Genomic DNA, 16,604 nt, shown 5'->3' with positions numbered 1-16,604 from the left:
GAACCCATGGAATCTCGTAGTGACTGATATTCAGCGCAACACCGTGTTCCAGTGAAAGGACGAATACTTTGGCAGAGAGTATTCAATGAGGAGCGCAGCTAACAGCTAATGCAACTCGCATTAGCTTAGCTACTTCTTCATCCACGTGCAGCTAACCCAGCTACTCGACTAGGGGAAGAAGTTAGCCTGCTGTGTGCCGGACCTGTTGAGACGATCAGCGGTGAGGTTCTACCGGGAGCGTGGGAGTCATCTGCAGCCGTCTTGGCAGCAACACGCTGGTCCAGACAGGAAGAATCGCCACCATCCGCCCATGTATCAGCAACCCGCTGGTACTGCATACGGGACGAGGACGCCATCACTGCAGTGAGTCTCTTAACTTTTTTATTTCAGCGCTTTAGCGTGAAGCAGCCATTTTGTTTCTGGCTACAACGCACACGAGCATCGCTTCGCGGCCTGCATCGTTAATCCTTTTTCAGTTAGTTATAATGCCGGCTTTAGGTGTGTTATTATATTTTTTTATAATGAGTGCACTCAAAATAAGGGTTATTGAATATTTAGAAATTGATTCAGTTAAAGGTACAGAAAGGTTTTGAATTTTGAGTGTTTATTTTGTGTGTATTTTCATTGTTGGAGAACATTTGTGTTATATTTACATCAGTAAATCTTTAAAATTTACCTTTCTTCTGGTTATTTGTGTTTTAGAAGTAGTACTGTTGTTTACAAAGTGTTAAAAGGGTACTTACAGATGGTAAGGAAAATTTAATTTATTCATTTATCTATAGTTTTTTTAAAACCATTAAAAATTAGTTTTAACACATTCAATGAGTAAATAAAAGTGGTTTGTATCACAGTATAAATAGATATTAGTTCACCAATATTATATTACAGTATACTTCTCATTTGGTATTAGTTAATCTTAAAAAAGAGATTTCTTACAACAGTAAGAAACTTGGGAAGCGTACCTCATAAACATAGACAGGCCGTTCTAGAGGGCGCTACACTACCAAATAACATATTATTTCATCAAAGGCCCGAGACATAGTCGCAAATTTCACTTGCGAGGGTTTCCTGGAGATACTTGAAGGTGAAAAGACGCACAGTGACCAAGACCAGTCTCATTAAACAAGCGGGCAGCACCCCCTTCCTCTCCCTCCTTTCTCTCTTTCCTTTGGACCCCTGGCAGGCTGAGCTTGGCATTCACTGAACTCAAGAGACGTCTTCACCACAGTTTATAATCCAGAACTTTTATCAAAACCCTTGCCCACCAGTTAATTGTGGAGCGTGGATGCCCTAAAGAACACCTGGGTGGAAGTAAATCCTTTCCCAATGCTCCATTTCCAATTCAGATCCCCCACCTCCATGCCTTTCCTTGTCTTGTTGCTTATCCCTTGGGGGAGCTAAACTATTAACCTTGGAAAATTTATGATGCTGCCCAGTAAAAAACTTGCTTTTGGAGGAGCGGTGGACACTGGCTTGAGGCGAGCTGCTCATCCATTTATGGTGTGGACCTGCACATAATAAACTTTAGCTTACATCACGGTTTTGAGGCTAAATGTTTGAACTCCCAACATGGCTCTCCTGCCTATTTTTTTGGTTGGTTAAATTATCACGTCTTACCTTTACCACCCAGGCCTCAAAAATGATTAAACTATCAAACCTCATTCCTTGACTCACTCTTGTCTCTATCACACGTTTTCTTCTACTGAAGTTAAAAATTACAGCCCAGATTTTTTAAATGTTACTTGTAATTTTACTTGAATCAGCCATTGCACAACTGAACATTACATCTTGAAGACACTTTCATATTGAAAATATTTACGCAATATATACATGACATACATGAGTTAAAGCTGCATTTATCAGTAATTCTTTATGAATAATTTTAAGAATGGTTATGTATAATGCAAAAAGGGATGGCTTGTAGTGACAAAACCACAGATATTATCGCCCAACTCTGCAGTCCCTGTTGGCTCTAAGGAACATTTTAGCATTCTTCAGCTCATTGTTTTGGTTTAACAGTCCACAACTTCACTGTTTTTGTTCACTGTTCTCATCAACCCTGTCTCCAGCAGTCGCAGGCAGCCACTCTCAATGAATAAGCTTTGAGAAACCCATTGTACCCTCTTCCCAGCACCAGAAGGCAGACAGACAAAGTTAGTGTCTAGCTAGTAAACATGGTGAAGCACTAAGAGACTAAAAGAGCCACATATTTTCTTCAGGAGTTGGTTGAGACCAAAATAAAGCAAGAATAAGAGTGAATATTGGACTTGCTTTCAACAGGTGGGCACAAACCACACTTCAAATTAAAGCCAATGTTGCTCTGTATCTGGATGTGTAAATAGTCGCCTTTAAAGCTTGTTTCACTGCCCCCAAGTGGCCAAATAAATCAAGTAAGCCTGTAAGGTTTTAGCCTTATTCTCATTAGTAATATTAACATACCCCATTCTAATCTGTGCAGCACTGACACAGTAGCTTCAATAGGGTTTTGTTTATTAATAAATAGTGTATGTAACGTCTATTGGCTCGTCTGTCATCAGCAGGACATTATAGACTTTGAATAGAGACGCATTCTGCAGGGGCTGGAGGTTACCCTGAGGTTGTGAGCTTGTCATTCATGCAGTGCACACGACTCAGCCCCATGCGTTGTTTTCTCTCTGCAATATTCAAGTCAGTTGAAATCTGTAGAAACTTCTGTTGCCAAAACAATGTAGTACTTTAGTAAATGAATATAAATGTGGCAGTAATAGAAATCACATACTGATAATTTCATTTACTTTTTTGCTCTTGATGCAGTTGATATTTTCTTTCTCTCTACTATTGTTCTCTCACCACCTCCCTCCTCTCTTGTCTTTCTCAGGTGCTTTCATCCCAGGACTCCCAGTACAACCAGTGGTGCTACGCTACCCAAACAAACTGGTAAAGACCCTGCATCCAGTCCTCCCCTTCTCGTTCCACTCACTTTTCATACATTTGACACCTGTGACCTTGGACATAGTTCAAGTTTAGACTCCACATACACATACACTGTGTACACACACCTATACATACTGACACACACCTGTGACGTAATGGTTTCTTTCCCTCACGTTAGTATGTGTTTCTCTTGTGTTGAATGACTTCATGTTCTAGTAGGATGATATTTCATTCCCCTCTTTCTCTGTCTCTCTTTCTCATACACGCACACACACACACACATACGCACACACACAGGTGTCATGTCTCTCTCTCGGCACCTCTCCTCGCATTCTCATGAATTATGCAGTTCCTGTTACCTACTTTTCCTTCGTTTCCCTAGAAAGCTTTTGTCTGTTTCCTCTTGTGCTGAGTTTAGTCACTGTGATGACTTCAGTGACAATGTGGCTCTACAAGGAAGTTTAAGTGAGGCAAAGAAAACTTGAATAAATTGCACTAACAGGGTGACTTGACCTCAGTTTGTATTTTCAATCCATTTCCATACGTTCATAGAGCCGCGCTGGCCTCCTGCAACAGGAAATGGAAACAACGGTAAACAAACAGTTAGCCACAAAATGTCTGAATAAATTACACAAAATACTGATTGTTACTGAGCCAAATCAAAACAAATTTCGCTGCCTTCACTTTCTGAACTTGACCGTGCAACACCAGCAAGCGTGAAGAGAAGCTGATAGCATTAGTTGAAAAGCATCCACATGTCCTGCATGGGCCTGTTGTAAATGTGATGTTATCTGAACAGTCTTGGATTCATCTGTGTGCTGCTTTACTACACCTGAGCTGTGTTTACACATGTTGTTTGGTTTCCTTAGTCCGGATCAAAGCAGAAAATAATACATTGTTGAATTTAAGCTTAAGGCAATTTAATGATCTGATTGCTTTGCCTTATTATATATGAACAAATATATGGAGGTAAATATAAAGACACATGGGCTGACAGTTTGGTTCTCCTTCCTAAAGCACCCACAGTGGCAAATCGGAAAACGTGTGACAGCCAATCATTTTCCACCTAAATGATCAAAGAGGCATTTTTGCATATTTATACGCTCTTGAAAATAAGTTCACAGTTAGACCTCTTTTCTCCCAGACAGCCATTGGTTTGGTTCATTACACTATAATTTTATCAGTTCGCAGACTTAAACCTTCTTTGAAAGTTACGCGCTTGTCTTGTAGTGCAGTTTTAATTGCAGTAATGTTCTGTTAGAAATTTCCATCTTGTTTCATTTCATTCATGAATCACAGAGTCTGAGAATCTTCTCAGCAGCTCAGAGGTCTGGAACCAGGGTAAAAAAAAAAAAGAAAAAAGTATCAGGTTCACAGTATTTAGACATTTATCAGCAGTGATTACTAGTATGTGACCTTAGTAAGTGACCTTCAATACACACAGACACAAACAACTGGGAAGAACTTCAGGGAGGTCAGGGAGTTATTGGACCTGTATGAAACTTGCATCAGAGATGTTCCTGTGTGTGTTTCCTGAGCCATTTCCTCCTTCTCCTTCCTCTCCACAGGATACTGTTACATGGACATGGCAAGGTCCTGGAGCGTGAGTGTTTGTGTTTTTCTTTCAAACACATACACACTTGCATGCACCGTACATAGCACACACACACACACACACACACACACACACACACACACACACACACACACACACACTCAGATGCAGCTCCTACTGCCTCCTGCTAAGTATGTGGCTAAAACACTAGTGACCTGTTTTCCACTAAAAAAGGAGCGTGGTATGATGCTGTAGGGGAACTTCCATTATCTCCAGTGCCATCTGTTCAGTCTTGTCTCCATCCATCATATTCATTTTCTCTTCGTGATCCTTTCTCGTCATATGTAGACAAAGTCAACTCTTCTATCTTCCAGGTTCAAGATCCTATGGCTCACTCTGTGCCAACCTCATAATCCTATGGAGATCGAGGTGAGTGGTTCAGAGAGACGGACGTCAGTAAAACTTTCCAGATTGAGAGAAATATTAAGTTGATATGTGTGCAGATCAGTTCACAGTTTAATGACAGGACATGATCAATTTTCTATTCTTTCTCCTTAGTATTTGCCTATTTATACTCCATCAAATGAGGAGAAGGAAAACCCCGCCCTGTTTGCCAGTAATGTCAGAAAACTCATGGCCAAGTAAGTGTGTGTGTTAGTGTGTTTACATAAGTGTTTGATCAGCATCTGACACACACACACACACACACACACACACATATTTAGGTCCTCATGAATGTTTCCTCTCTCCTGACAGGGCGTTGGAGCTGCCACTCACAGACCTGTCCTTCGATGACCGTGAGATCAGCCTATCGCAGGGCCCGCTGCGCATTTATGACTACAGCAGCCTGCTGGAGTTTAACCAGCTGGTGTGCCGCTTAGGGTGAGTGGAGGGAGACTGGACTGACTGGTTGGGCTGGGTACAGGGTCTGTTGACATTTCAAGACGTTTGGGAATTGAAGGTGAAGAAACACTGACACCTAATGGTGAGAGGGGAGAAACACACACACACACACACACACACACACACACACACACACACTGGGAGGTGTGTTCTTTTCAAGACTAATATCAATCAATCATTTCAAATTAAAGGAGAAAAGGTTTGGTGTTATACAGCACAAATGTTCTGCCAAGACTGAATATTATTTAAAGCAACTGCCACAGATATTAGTCCTCTCCAGTCAGGTTTTATATCTAGGGAATACATTAAAATATCAGATACCTGTGAGCATATCATCTTATTATTTGGTTAATTAGAGAAGATGTGAGTGTTATAAAGATGTAATCCCACAGGTTTTTGATGAAAGAGTATTTATAAAATCATTTGTCAGCATGTGTTTTTCTCATTTGAGCATAAAGTATCGTAGCCCCCCTCCACCCCCCCACCCCCCTCCACCTCCACCCCCAAGAGGAATATTTATTTCCCTTCTTTGCTAATTAGCTCCATTTTGAGTGCAGTTATGTCATTAATCAGTGTTAGGACTGGATGTGTAATGTGCACAGCCCATAGAAATATATCTGTCATCAAATACTGAGTGTGAGGGAATCTTACAGTGATTCTGTCATGTGACCAGGGCCAGTGTGAGTCCTGAACACTACAACACCACAAAGATAATGTGAATATATTACACACGCTTTTTATTTTGGACATTTATGTGCTTTAATCTTTTAGATGCTGTGGTTAAGTTTGTGGGATTTTTGCGGGTTAACTGCAGTGAAAGTTTCCATATAGTAATTAACCAATTTGACTGGTTTTTTGTTTTTAAATATTTTTTTCTGCCTTACTTTGTCAAAAACAGGCTGAGAGCAGGAACCAGAGACATGGTGATCGAGGAGCAGGCCAAGAGAGCCAGGAAGCTGCAGGGAGACAGGCTGGCTTTAGAGGACTTTGCCCAGTTCCTCAACCTGCCAGTTACAGACACACTCACACAAGTCCTTAGCCTCTTTGACCAGGTAAACACTAAGAGGGTCAAGGTACTAGCTTTATTAGTTTTCCTTTTTAAATGATTATAAGTTAGTATAATAACAAAAGAAGACACATGGGATATTATTAGATAGGGTGATGAAACCATTTTTTCTCCAGAAAATACAGAAAATTTGTAAAATCCCATTTAAATCACTTTAGACCTCTGCCATCTTATTTTTTTCAGTAAAATATAATGGTTAACAATCTCTAAGCCTAAGTCTAAATCCTATTCAACAGAATAGTTTTCATAGCAGGAAAGTGGCAGTAAGAGTTCATTCTTTTGTGTTTTTCTTTCAGGAGAGGTTCAGAGTGGCATGGTTATAATAAGAGAGGAATGTAGCAGGAAGCAGGTCTCAAGTATTTGGTCTGATAGTATCATTGACCTGCTCATAGTTTGGTTATTGCAGTTTTTAGAAAGCCCAGTTAGTTAGCTACTCTTACATCCTTGACAGGTTCCTCATAGATGACATGTTTTTCATTTAGTCCACACTGTTGTTTAATGTTTAATGTTAAGTTGCTGCCCCCTTCTGTTTTAAGGCATCTTTGTTTGATCATTTAGAAGGAGGAGGGTTTTGAGAGATTTTGAGCTTAAGTGTTTAATAAGGACACAGTGTCACGGATCTAGAGGTCTAAACCACAGCTATTACTTTCCTCATCTTTGCAGGTGACATAGTGATCTGTAGAACTGGGCTGACAATGACTCATCAGCTCCCCCTCGTGGAGAATCTGCAGCTCACTAAATATGAATGAGAGGGAATTTGTGTGACCAAGCTAACTTTTAATACGTCTCTCTCAGAAGTGATGGAGTGAGAAAGTTTAGCAGCTCTAAAATCAGATTATCAGCAGTAAAACCAGTTTATTATAATGCAGTGGTGGTGATTATTTTCTGTGATCCTTTATTAAAAGGCAATAAGTTCTTTGTCCAGTTGAGTTTACATAATTTCAAGCTAGAAATGATTCTGAATTTCCAGCAAATGACATTTTCATATGGGATCAGATTTGTTCCTTCGCTACTTGTGCTCACTTGTTCCCAGCGTGGAGATGGACAGATAGACGTCAGACATTTTGTCATTGCCCTGTCTACTGTTCATCGACCATCAAAGTCAATGGAGACCCTCAGACTGGCCTTCAAGGTGAGCACATTTGCAAGCGAATCTGGTTTGATGTAGCTTGTAAATCATCGCTCTGAGAATATATGTTGTTGTTGTGCAGATGTATGAGAGCGAGGAGAACGGGGACGTCCTAGAGGAGGACCTCGCCACCATCCTGGAAATAATGCTGGGAGTGAAAGAGGTGGAGCTTTCATGTCTGTTTTTAGCGCTTGACCAGCCTGACAAAGAGAAGATCACATACGGTAAGACCCGGGTTCTGAAAGTGCAGAATCTTTAAAACTCAGTACAGTATCGTCAGATTAATTGCAGCACCGCGGGACATATGAGACCATTGTGCAGATGACTGACAGCATCTGTCTGTGTTCCCGCTTCCTCTGTGCTGTCACTATCACATTTGATTTCTCCTTGGCTTTACTGAAGAGGATAAGTACCGTCTGTTGTTGATTTTCCAGGGTCTTTTACATTCACCATCTGTCTTTTCTAGACACTTGTCTGTGTACTCTCTCTATTGTCCTTTTTAAAGCGATTTCGCCTTTTACCATGAAACAATCCAGCAGATTGCCCATCTGCACATAATGTAAAATGCAGTATATAGATGAATGGGAGTTGTTAATCTTCTCTGTAATAGTGTGGAATCATCATGGTAATTATACTAATTCCTCTAAATGAAAAAAAACTAATAACATGTTGATGTTAAAAAGCTCCACATCGCTCCTTGAATTTCAAATAAAAAATATTCCAGTCCCCTCTTCACAGTCCCTGACAGCAGTGGTAACATTTCTCTGCTTTGCCCCCTTTTTCCAGATGAACTTCGTCACTTTATAGACAAACATCCGTACTTTGTCCAGGACTGCCTTGACTTTAAAGACCATCCACGCAAATTATGCATCGGCCGACCTAAGAGCTGCAACGGCCAGAGCCACGACAAAGATGACTGAATGACGGACTCGAGATCACACCATCTCTATTACCCTTCTTTAACTGATGTAACAACATCTCCGGATGCTGCAGCTTGCCCACCACCTCTGTGCCTTCATGTGCAGGTAGGGGAAGAATAGAAGGAGAATAACACAGGTGTCCAGTGTAAATCAGTGTAGCACAGATGATGGAATCAGAATCTCTACTCCATCACTTATTTCATTTCTCTTCTTAACTTTTTTTTCTTTTTAGTCTCCATTATCATATAAAGAATTTTTTTTTATGTTCTGTGAATATATTATTTATTTTAAATGTATTTTCTTACGTATGAAGTACAGATATTTAAGACATTAGGTGATAAAAGGAGGGGTACTTTTAGCCCTGTTGTTGACTTTGTATTGAAGGTTAGCACTGTTGTTCTCAGGCAAATGGACACTATGACAAGGCGTTTATTTCCCTTTTCTGCTGCTCCTCATAACATGCATACACAGGAACATGGAAGCTTAATTTCATGTAAAAAGGATCAGGACATGCAGAACATAATGCTGCCATTCAGTGATGAGGCTGGGGGGTAATTAAATACTGAAGGCAAAATTGGCTCCTGAATCAAGAGAAATGATTCCTTACTTTTAGCAGCTGTCTCACTGCCACAGAAATACAACCTCAAGAAACCTTGAGAAAGAATAAGTTTTGACAAGGACGATTGATGAGGATCATGGCCTCTATTTATCAAGCGTCTCGGAATCCCTCCCAGGAAGTTAACGTAGAAGTAAAACCACTCCGATGTCAGAACAGGAGCTGAGAGTTATTTATGAAGCTTTCCATGCTGACTTTCAACAGGGAGCGGACATACAAAGAGAGTGTGACATGTTTGATTAACCACATTCTCAGCTGCAGGTTTTAGACAGCAATTTTTTTCTGTATATGGACAAATAATATAGATGACTAAGCTATGTATTTTCTATATGCAAAAGTGTGATGTCAAATTAAATGAAAAGGCTTAAATCTCATAATATGTAATCTATTTACATTAGGTTGTTTCAAGTATTGTTTGTGACAGACGTTATTCATGACTGTTACATAGCTGCATTTTCCCTAATGCAGTGAGGATTTCGGAAAAATATCGGTCAGGTCGCCATCAAATGGTCAGCACACTTCAGGAGCTCTCCTGAATATTAGCTGGGATAGGAGTCATTTCCAAAGTTTGTGAAATGTCTTGATAGTAGGACCTAATCATGCATCTGAATTTTTGCCCATTTATTTATTTCCTGACTTGAAGGGCTTGATAAATACAGGCCCAGGACTGACGCTTCAGTCGCTTCCTTCTAAAGTGACTGCATGTTTGATTGGTGGTTTTTATCCAGCTGCATTTTTTATTGGTAGTTTAAGAAAGAATGTAATAGTGTTCTTTGAGCATTTCTCAGTTTTTAAAATCTCAAACAAGAAGACAGCACACATCTTCACTCTTTCTAAACCTCTGTGCATTTCTCTGCTGGTTGAAATATTGATCTCTTATGGTTTATGCTGGACTGACACATTTTATACCTTATGACTGCAATGTTCCTGTAATGTTTATTCTAAGACTCTTAAATGCAGAAAAAAAGCTCTCTGCTTTTATTTTACAAATAAAGTGCTTTCAGTTTTGTGTTGTTGTCACCTGCTGCTTTTGTCCCACTAGGTGGAGCTCTGCTCTCACACTTTCACCTCAAGGGGGTTTGACTCCTTTGACTCCCTCAGACTGACTCACAGCACTGGATGTATATGAACCAAATTGGTCACTCAAATTTTATAAAACGCTAATTGTTGAAATGTTGTTCTTTGCTTTATTTACTTACTCAGCAGGACATTGTGTCCATGTTGTCTACGCTCAAGGTCCTCTCTTTCTCGTTTTTCCTTTGATCACATTTCTTCAGACAGTACCTACCTGCTATTGCTTTCATAATGTTCATCTCTTCCGAGTCCACATGGTGGTGCTAGCTCCCTGAGCTATACACACCAGAGACCCCATGCACCACTGCCCACCTGATGGACAGGAAAAGCATTACCTCATCTCTTCCTTTCATTCCTTCAGGTAAAAATAGACAGATTAAGCCTGGGCTTTGATGAGAGAAACCTACAGAGGAGGTGTGGAAGCAGGGAGAGAGGGATAGAGATGGAGGAGAGAGACTAAATGGATCGTTCTGCTCCAAATCCAATTCCTAATAGCTGGAGGGAGGGTGGGTGGGTGGGAGGAGGGAGAAGAAAACAGTCAAAGAAAGAGGAGAGGGAGAGGGGCGAGTGGAGATATCACGTCTAACAATTAAGACCTGCCTCCGGGGTCTAAAGAAGAAGCTTTGTTGAGAACATATAAATTGCTCATTGAGCAGTGCCTCTCTGCAGTTCTCTCTCAGATACTCCTGCCTCAAAGGAATCTGCCATGAAAGACAGCAGCAGCAGCAGCCCACCACAGAGGACGGCTGGAATCTGTTCATAGTGTTTGGGGATCCATCTCCATCCTGGCCAAGCAAAATCCCCCCTACAGTAAACACAAACCTGGATCTAATCCCAGTGACTGTGGCTGGGGAAACATCACAGCACATCCACTGGAGATTTCTCGTGGTAACTGTACTTTGCGGGGTCAAAGATCCAGCTCAACAGTTATTTATTTGCGTTGTACAGGCCAAGTGGATGAGCCTCTCGACACCCTACGCCTTGAACTTCAGTGACTTGCTTTTCTCTGACCAGGTTGTGGATGTCTGTGCTGTACTTACAATATTTTGAATCAAAGTTTTATTTGTGTATAAAAGAGGATAATGTGAGATGAAGTTTTATCAAATGGGACCTGTAGTCTGAAATATCAACGCCAATTATTCCCAAACAAGGTACACATACCCCAGGGTTACTGATGCAATTCCCAGGGCTGCATAGACAGATTGTGAATAATCTCAACTATTTTGATAAAATATTAATTAGGACTACATAAAAAATGGTTCAAATAGTTATCTAAAAATAGTGGCTGTATTGTTGAAATAGAAAACTATGAACAAATGATTTAGTTAAAGGGGATATTTGTAAGTTTTGTAAGGAGCGGGTGGCTTCAGACGTCGTGTTTACAAGAAAAGATGTTATAATACGCCCTCTCCAGATTGGAGGCTACAGTGAGTTGCTATCGGAAAGTGACGAGACGGCCCGGGGCTAGCTAGTTAACGTGCTAACATCGGTAGAGGAAGAAACATGATAGGGACAAGAGTTAACGTTGCCGTTGCTTTCCACAGCTGGAGACAGCTCTCGGTGAGTGAAGGAATGAAGTTTGATGCTGAACTCTTAACGTTTCTTCTAGACCACTAAGTGAACAGCTGTTGATGGTAAAGCTAGCTATGTAGCAATAGCAAATCTTACAAACACACTTCAAAAGCCATGACATCATTTGCGGTAAATTTCCAAGCAGTTTCAAGGCACAGTGAACTTAGTGTCTGTAAACCTCTGAGCCACTGGAATTGTAATATAGTGAATTAAAGGTAAACCTGTGACTTCAGTTGTATATTATATCTTTTATATACAGTTTTTGGCTAAAATTAATTACAGTTGAAAAAGTTAAATAAAAGAAATTGATAAATGAGCGCTTGAGTTCATGTGACATGGTTGATGGAGTAAATCAGACTAAAAAGGAGAGGAACCGTTTGTCTACTGTATCCGAGAACCCTTGGATGTTTTATCTATATTGTCTTTAAGTCAAAACTACAATTAGGATGATTTCTCCTTTGCTGTCAGGAATCCATCTTTTCCACTCTTAACCATGTAATTTCAGCTATGTTTTGGCTTTGATTTCACTGTTGATTTCCTGTTCAGCTAGCATTATTTAATTATACTGCCTTTCAGTTTTTTTTTTTTTTTTTTTGTGACCTGATTATGCTTAACTATACACTGCTAGTGTGAAATATATATCTGGGGGAGAGATTGATGACACATCAGAGGAAACATGTCAGCGTCTCCTGCTACTCAGCCTCAGTGTTGTAGTTTCATCATGCTCATCAGCCCTCTGAGTTCATTGACAAAAATAGTATATCAAATCATCACCAGCAAGATTCTCTTTCTACTATGACAGCACCCACAGTTTACAGCCAGTTAAGTCTGTCATTAGGAAAGAAACATATATCACAGCTTAGACAGTTCTAAAGAGTTTTTTATTTTATTTTAATGTGTTTATATTTTCTATGATTCACTGGGAAAACTCTGTTTCCTGTCCTCAATTTCCACTGAGCCTTCCACTATTCAAGAGGAAAGATTCCACTCCTCCTCTTTTATTTGTTCATATTTACCTCCCATTTCCTATACTCAACATTTAATAAAAGCAGTCAACATTATGGCTTTTATGTGATTGGCTGTTGGTTCAACCCACTTTGTTCTGGTTGGGTTTAAAGTGCAGCACGACATCTGTGGGCTGTCTGTGGAGGTTTTGTACTCTTACTGTATTCTTGTTTGGGCTGTTGGCCTCACACCACAGCACCCCAGACCATACTCCTCTTTTCCCTCATGATGGTTTTCATGCACTTCTTCCTCCAAAAACAGAGTGATGTAGGTGTTGGAGGAGGGATACGTGTTCCAGATTCTTCTGAGTGACTTTTTATGGTCCAACCTGCTCACTTTTGAACATCTCCACGTTTTTCATGCCTCTGCGCCGGCCAGGGCTGATGGCATTATTTTTTCAGGTTGTCTGTCCTTCCATCCGTCCTTCCCATTCTCCTGAATGTGAAATCTCAGTAACGCCTTGAGGGAATTTGGTACAAACATTCACTTGGACTCAAGGATGAACTGATTAGATTTTGGGGGTCAAAGGTCAAAAGTCACATTTGTGGTGACCTCACAAAACACAATTTTGAGGTGCTGTTTCGATATAATTTTAATTCAGAACACACTAAGCTAGCACCACAAATACTGACATGCTGACATGAGTGGGTTTGGAATTTTAAAAGGTGTCTTATGTTGTTGAGCAGCTGTAAACCCTTTCAACTCACAGCCATTTAAAAAGAAAGGAGGTCCAAGTAAGAAGCTGTTGAAAATGGATATGTGCATGTGCCTGCTCTCTGAGTGCTGAATATTGATGGTCGATGGGTTGAACTCATAGAACATTGACATACAAGTATAATTCATCCTTTATGTTTTCCTCTATGTTGCATATATGTGGTATGGAAACACACTTGATCAAGGGACCCTCACCATAAAAGACACACTGTACTGAATGGAGTCCATTAGCCACTGAGACAAGCAGGGAGGCAACACTTGCATTCAGAGATGGAGAGATGTAAAGAGAGTTAGATTGTGGCTGAAAGGTTCAAGGCGAGTACCAAGGAAATAAATCAGAACTTGGCTGATGCAATTGTCAGTGTGCAAAGAGGATGTAGAGTCTACCAGGTAGAACAGCCTGTCAGCAAACGGTAAGACAAGGACAATTACAGTGATGACAAATGTTATAAATAGATACGGCACTATAGGCCTGTATACAGACACTTAGGTGATTCTTATTGTTTCAACCCATTTCCTACAAATCATGAATCCTTCACACGTACTGCTGATTATGTTGAAAACCAGGTTCTAGTGTTTTAGATTTTTTCACCTGGATTGCCTCATTTTTCAATAAACAACTAATGCAACAAAGATTTTTGAATGATGGTTTAAACCAAGCGGGATCCTCTGGGGCTGAAAAATGAAGCGGACACAGAAGTGCTTAGAACTGCAGTTCCCCTAATGACCACTTGAGTCTGACTCCAAAAGCAAGTTAATCCCTGTAGACTCCCACGTTAAAATGCCCAACTTTACAGCAGAAATAAACATGTTTACAGCCTGGTACAAAAATGGTTTTTAGTCTATAGCTAATTTCCCCCTTCATGACAACTGTACAGGGGTTGAATTTTTATCACCCATTCATTCACCCATTTATATTTTATTAAGGCTTAAAGTTGTGTATAATTGATATACACATGCCACCTCTCTTGGATTAGCCGGGAGTTATGAGGAGTCACAAACTGCCAAGGTGGCGACGGTGGAGCAGCCCACTCTGAGCTTCAAAACCGCTTCAAAAAGTATGGGTGACGTCATGGAAGGCTATGTCCATCTTCATCTACAGTCTATGGTATAAACCCCCAAAGCGTTACTGTGTCTCCCTTCCCCAGCCTGACTGTGGCACTTCCCAACTTCATTGGTTCCTACTCGGGATGTAAATGTTGAAAAAAACTGTTCACAAATATATACTTTCATTTCAAAATAAGTCTTAATATTCCTAAAATAGCTGGGCACTTTTTTTTAAGTATATATATCATTCAATCTGCTGTTCATATTGCATTTGTTGGGGACTATTTTCAGATGTGAATTGATACACATTTGGTGCTTTAGTGAGTGTTTACAGCAGCAGGTTTCAGTCAGTGATTTTGTCTCAGTCCCACATACACCGTGTATGTAATATCAGTTTTTTGGTCTTTTCATGGGATTTCTTAAAAAATAAGTAAAGTATAGAATATTACTGATATCCTTTTAATTATATTTGCTGACTTTTTATCAGCAGACCATAGTTCATACCCCTATTCACCCACAGAAGCTATGATGTTGAATTCACTTGAGAGTTTGGAAAATACATCACACATTGTTTTACTAACCAGGGTTCCCTATTTCAATACAGGACAAGCTTTGTGGTCCATTTAATAGAACCCTATAGACGACTCTACTAGCTGCACTAGCTGATAGCAGATGTACTGTTCAAATTGGCATTCCTGGAAGCAGCAACAAACTGAGTGAGTTGGATGATATGGATGACTACAGAAACAAAAAGCTTTTTTCTTTTTTCATATTTCATGTTTTTATTGGCTGCTCTTTGCATCATGCTGTCTTATATGACGCTTCTTTATCCGTTTTTTTTTTTTCAATGACATGACATCACTGTGAATGTCACGTATCTTTGTGGTATTGAATTTTATAACAAGTATGCAGGTTTTGTAAAGCTGATTAGAAAGCGGATGCAGGTCTAATTTATCATATCCAGTTAACAGATTCATTTTCCCATCCTGTTGCCAAATGGACAGGGCGTCATTTTGCCTGCAGCAGGCTGTCAGTGGGACTGAGGCCTGTGTGTGGTTGAATATGTTAGAGTGTGAGCGTCCATCCTGCCTTCATCATCAGTCCTTTTCACTGCAGCCATAATTACCACTGTCTGAGGGTAACCAACAGTGGCGGATCTCATTATGCCATGATATGGGTCGCGTCTGCATATACAGGCACACATACACTGCTTATTTACATATGAATGTATCCAGTTTTGCACGCACGCCCACAAGCAGGCACACACTCATCTATCCACCCACACACACACACACACAAACGCAGCATTTACATATAAAAGCGTTAATGTGCGACACACACATTACATAGTACACACACACACAGCAGCCTATTCATACATGCACCTCACACATATGGGCTACTCATAAATTTAGACACTTCCGTCAGAAGGCCCTCGCCAGCCGACAGGGATATGAACCCAATATAGCATCCCAGAGATAAGCCAGTGACTCTGGAAGCAGAACTAATATTATTTGCACGGTGTCGAACGTTTATCTGGCGCTGCCTGCAAAGTGATGGTTCGGTGTCACTTTTGTTTAATAATGATGTGCCAATAGTAATATGCCTGCTGGCTGGAAACCTATTACAGTTCAAAAGATTATCCAAATACAATCTAATTTGGAATATTGCATTTTGACAGCCTGTGACTGGAGGAGGTGGGATGGTAATGCGATATTTTCTTTCCTTTTTAAAAATTCCAATTAACATTTTTAATGCTCAACAAACCAATGGTGACTGCAAATATGCAGAGGTGTTTGACTGTGCCAAATCTCCTGATGGGTTTCAGACAAAGGAAGGGGGAAAAATAACTTGCACAATGCAAACTTTTGATTAGGTGAGTGCCATGTTTGGGCTCTCCTGTCAGTTGACTTTAAATTGACATTGTAGAGAAAAAAAAGATAATCTTTAAATATATTGCAGGAGAGGAAACACTGTCAAACTGCTAATACTCCATATAAACACAAAAATCCTTATTTTACATTCATCACTCTTATCAGGGATGACAGAGATGCCTGCTGTTGTCACACTAAGTGGGCTAATCTTACATA

At 40.2% G+C, this 16,604-nt stretch overlaps 1 protein-coding gene across 3 annotated transcripts in view; it reads left to right on the top strand.

Moving 5' to 3' along the window:
* The window catches only part of LOC111233198 (lysophosphatidylcholine acyltransferase 1-like), a 30,340-nt gene extending 20,125 nt beyond the window's left edge, over positions 1 to 10,215 (top strand). Inside the window, exons 6-15 of one of the 3 annotated variants that reach the window (XR_002665587.1) lie at positions 2,858 to 2,916; positions 4,482 to 4,516; positions 4,843 to 4,897; positions 5,027 to 5,109; positions 5,225 to 5,350; positions 6,270 to 6,423; positions 7,471 to 7,569; positions 7,649 to 7,790; positions 8,353 to 8,591; positions 10,145 to 10,215. Coding sequence is in view for 2 of the 3 variants with exons in the window: in XM_022760957.1 (XP_022616678.1) it covers positions 2,858 to 2,916; positions 4,482 to 4,516; positions 4,843 to 4,897; positions 5,027 to 5,109; positions 5,225 to 5,350; positions 6,270 to 6,423; positions 7,471 to 7,569; positions 7,649 to 7,790; positions 8,353 to 8,486 (887 nt within the window). In the remaining variant the exon portion in view is untranslated. Of the gene's footprint in view, positions 1 to 2,857; positions 2,917 to 4,481; positions 4,517 to 4,842; positions 4,898 to 5,026; positions 5,110 to 5,224; positions 5,351 to 6,269; positions 6,424 to 7,470; positions 7,570 to 7,648; positions 7,791 to 8,352 lie in introns of all 3 variants that reach the window. The other 2 variants (XM_022760957.1, XM_022760959.1) reach the window with 2 other exon arrangements.
* Positions 10,216 to 16,604: the final 6,389 nt, after the last annotated feature.

This window comes from Seriola dumerili, unplaced genomic scaffold (assembly GCF_002260705.1).
Source record: "Seriola dumerili isolate Sdu_G_001 unplaced genomic scaffold, Sdu_1.0 BDQW01000378.1, whole genome shotgun sequence".
NCBI classification, from domain to species: domain Eukaryota; kingdom Metazoa; phylum Chordata; class Actinopteri; order Carangiformes; family Carangidae; genus Seriola; species Seriola dumerili.
This window is presented reverse-complemented; position numbering and strand designations above follow the sequence as displayed.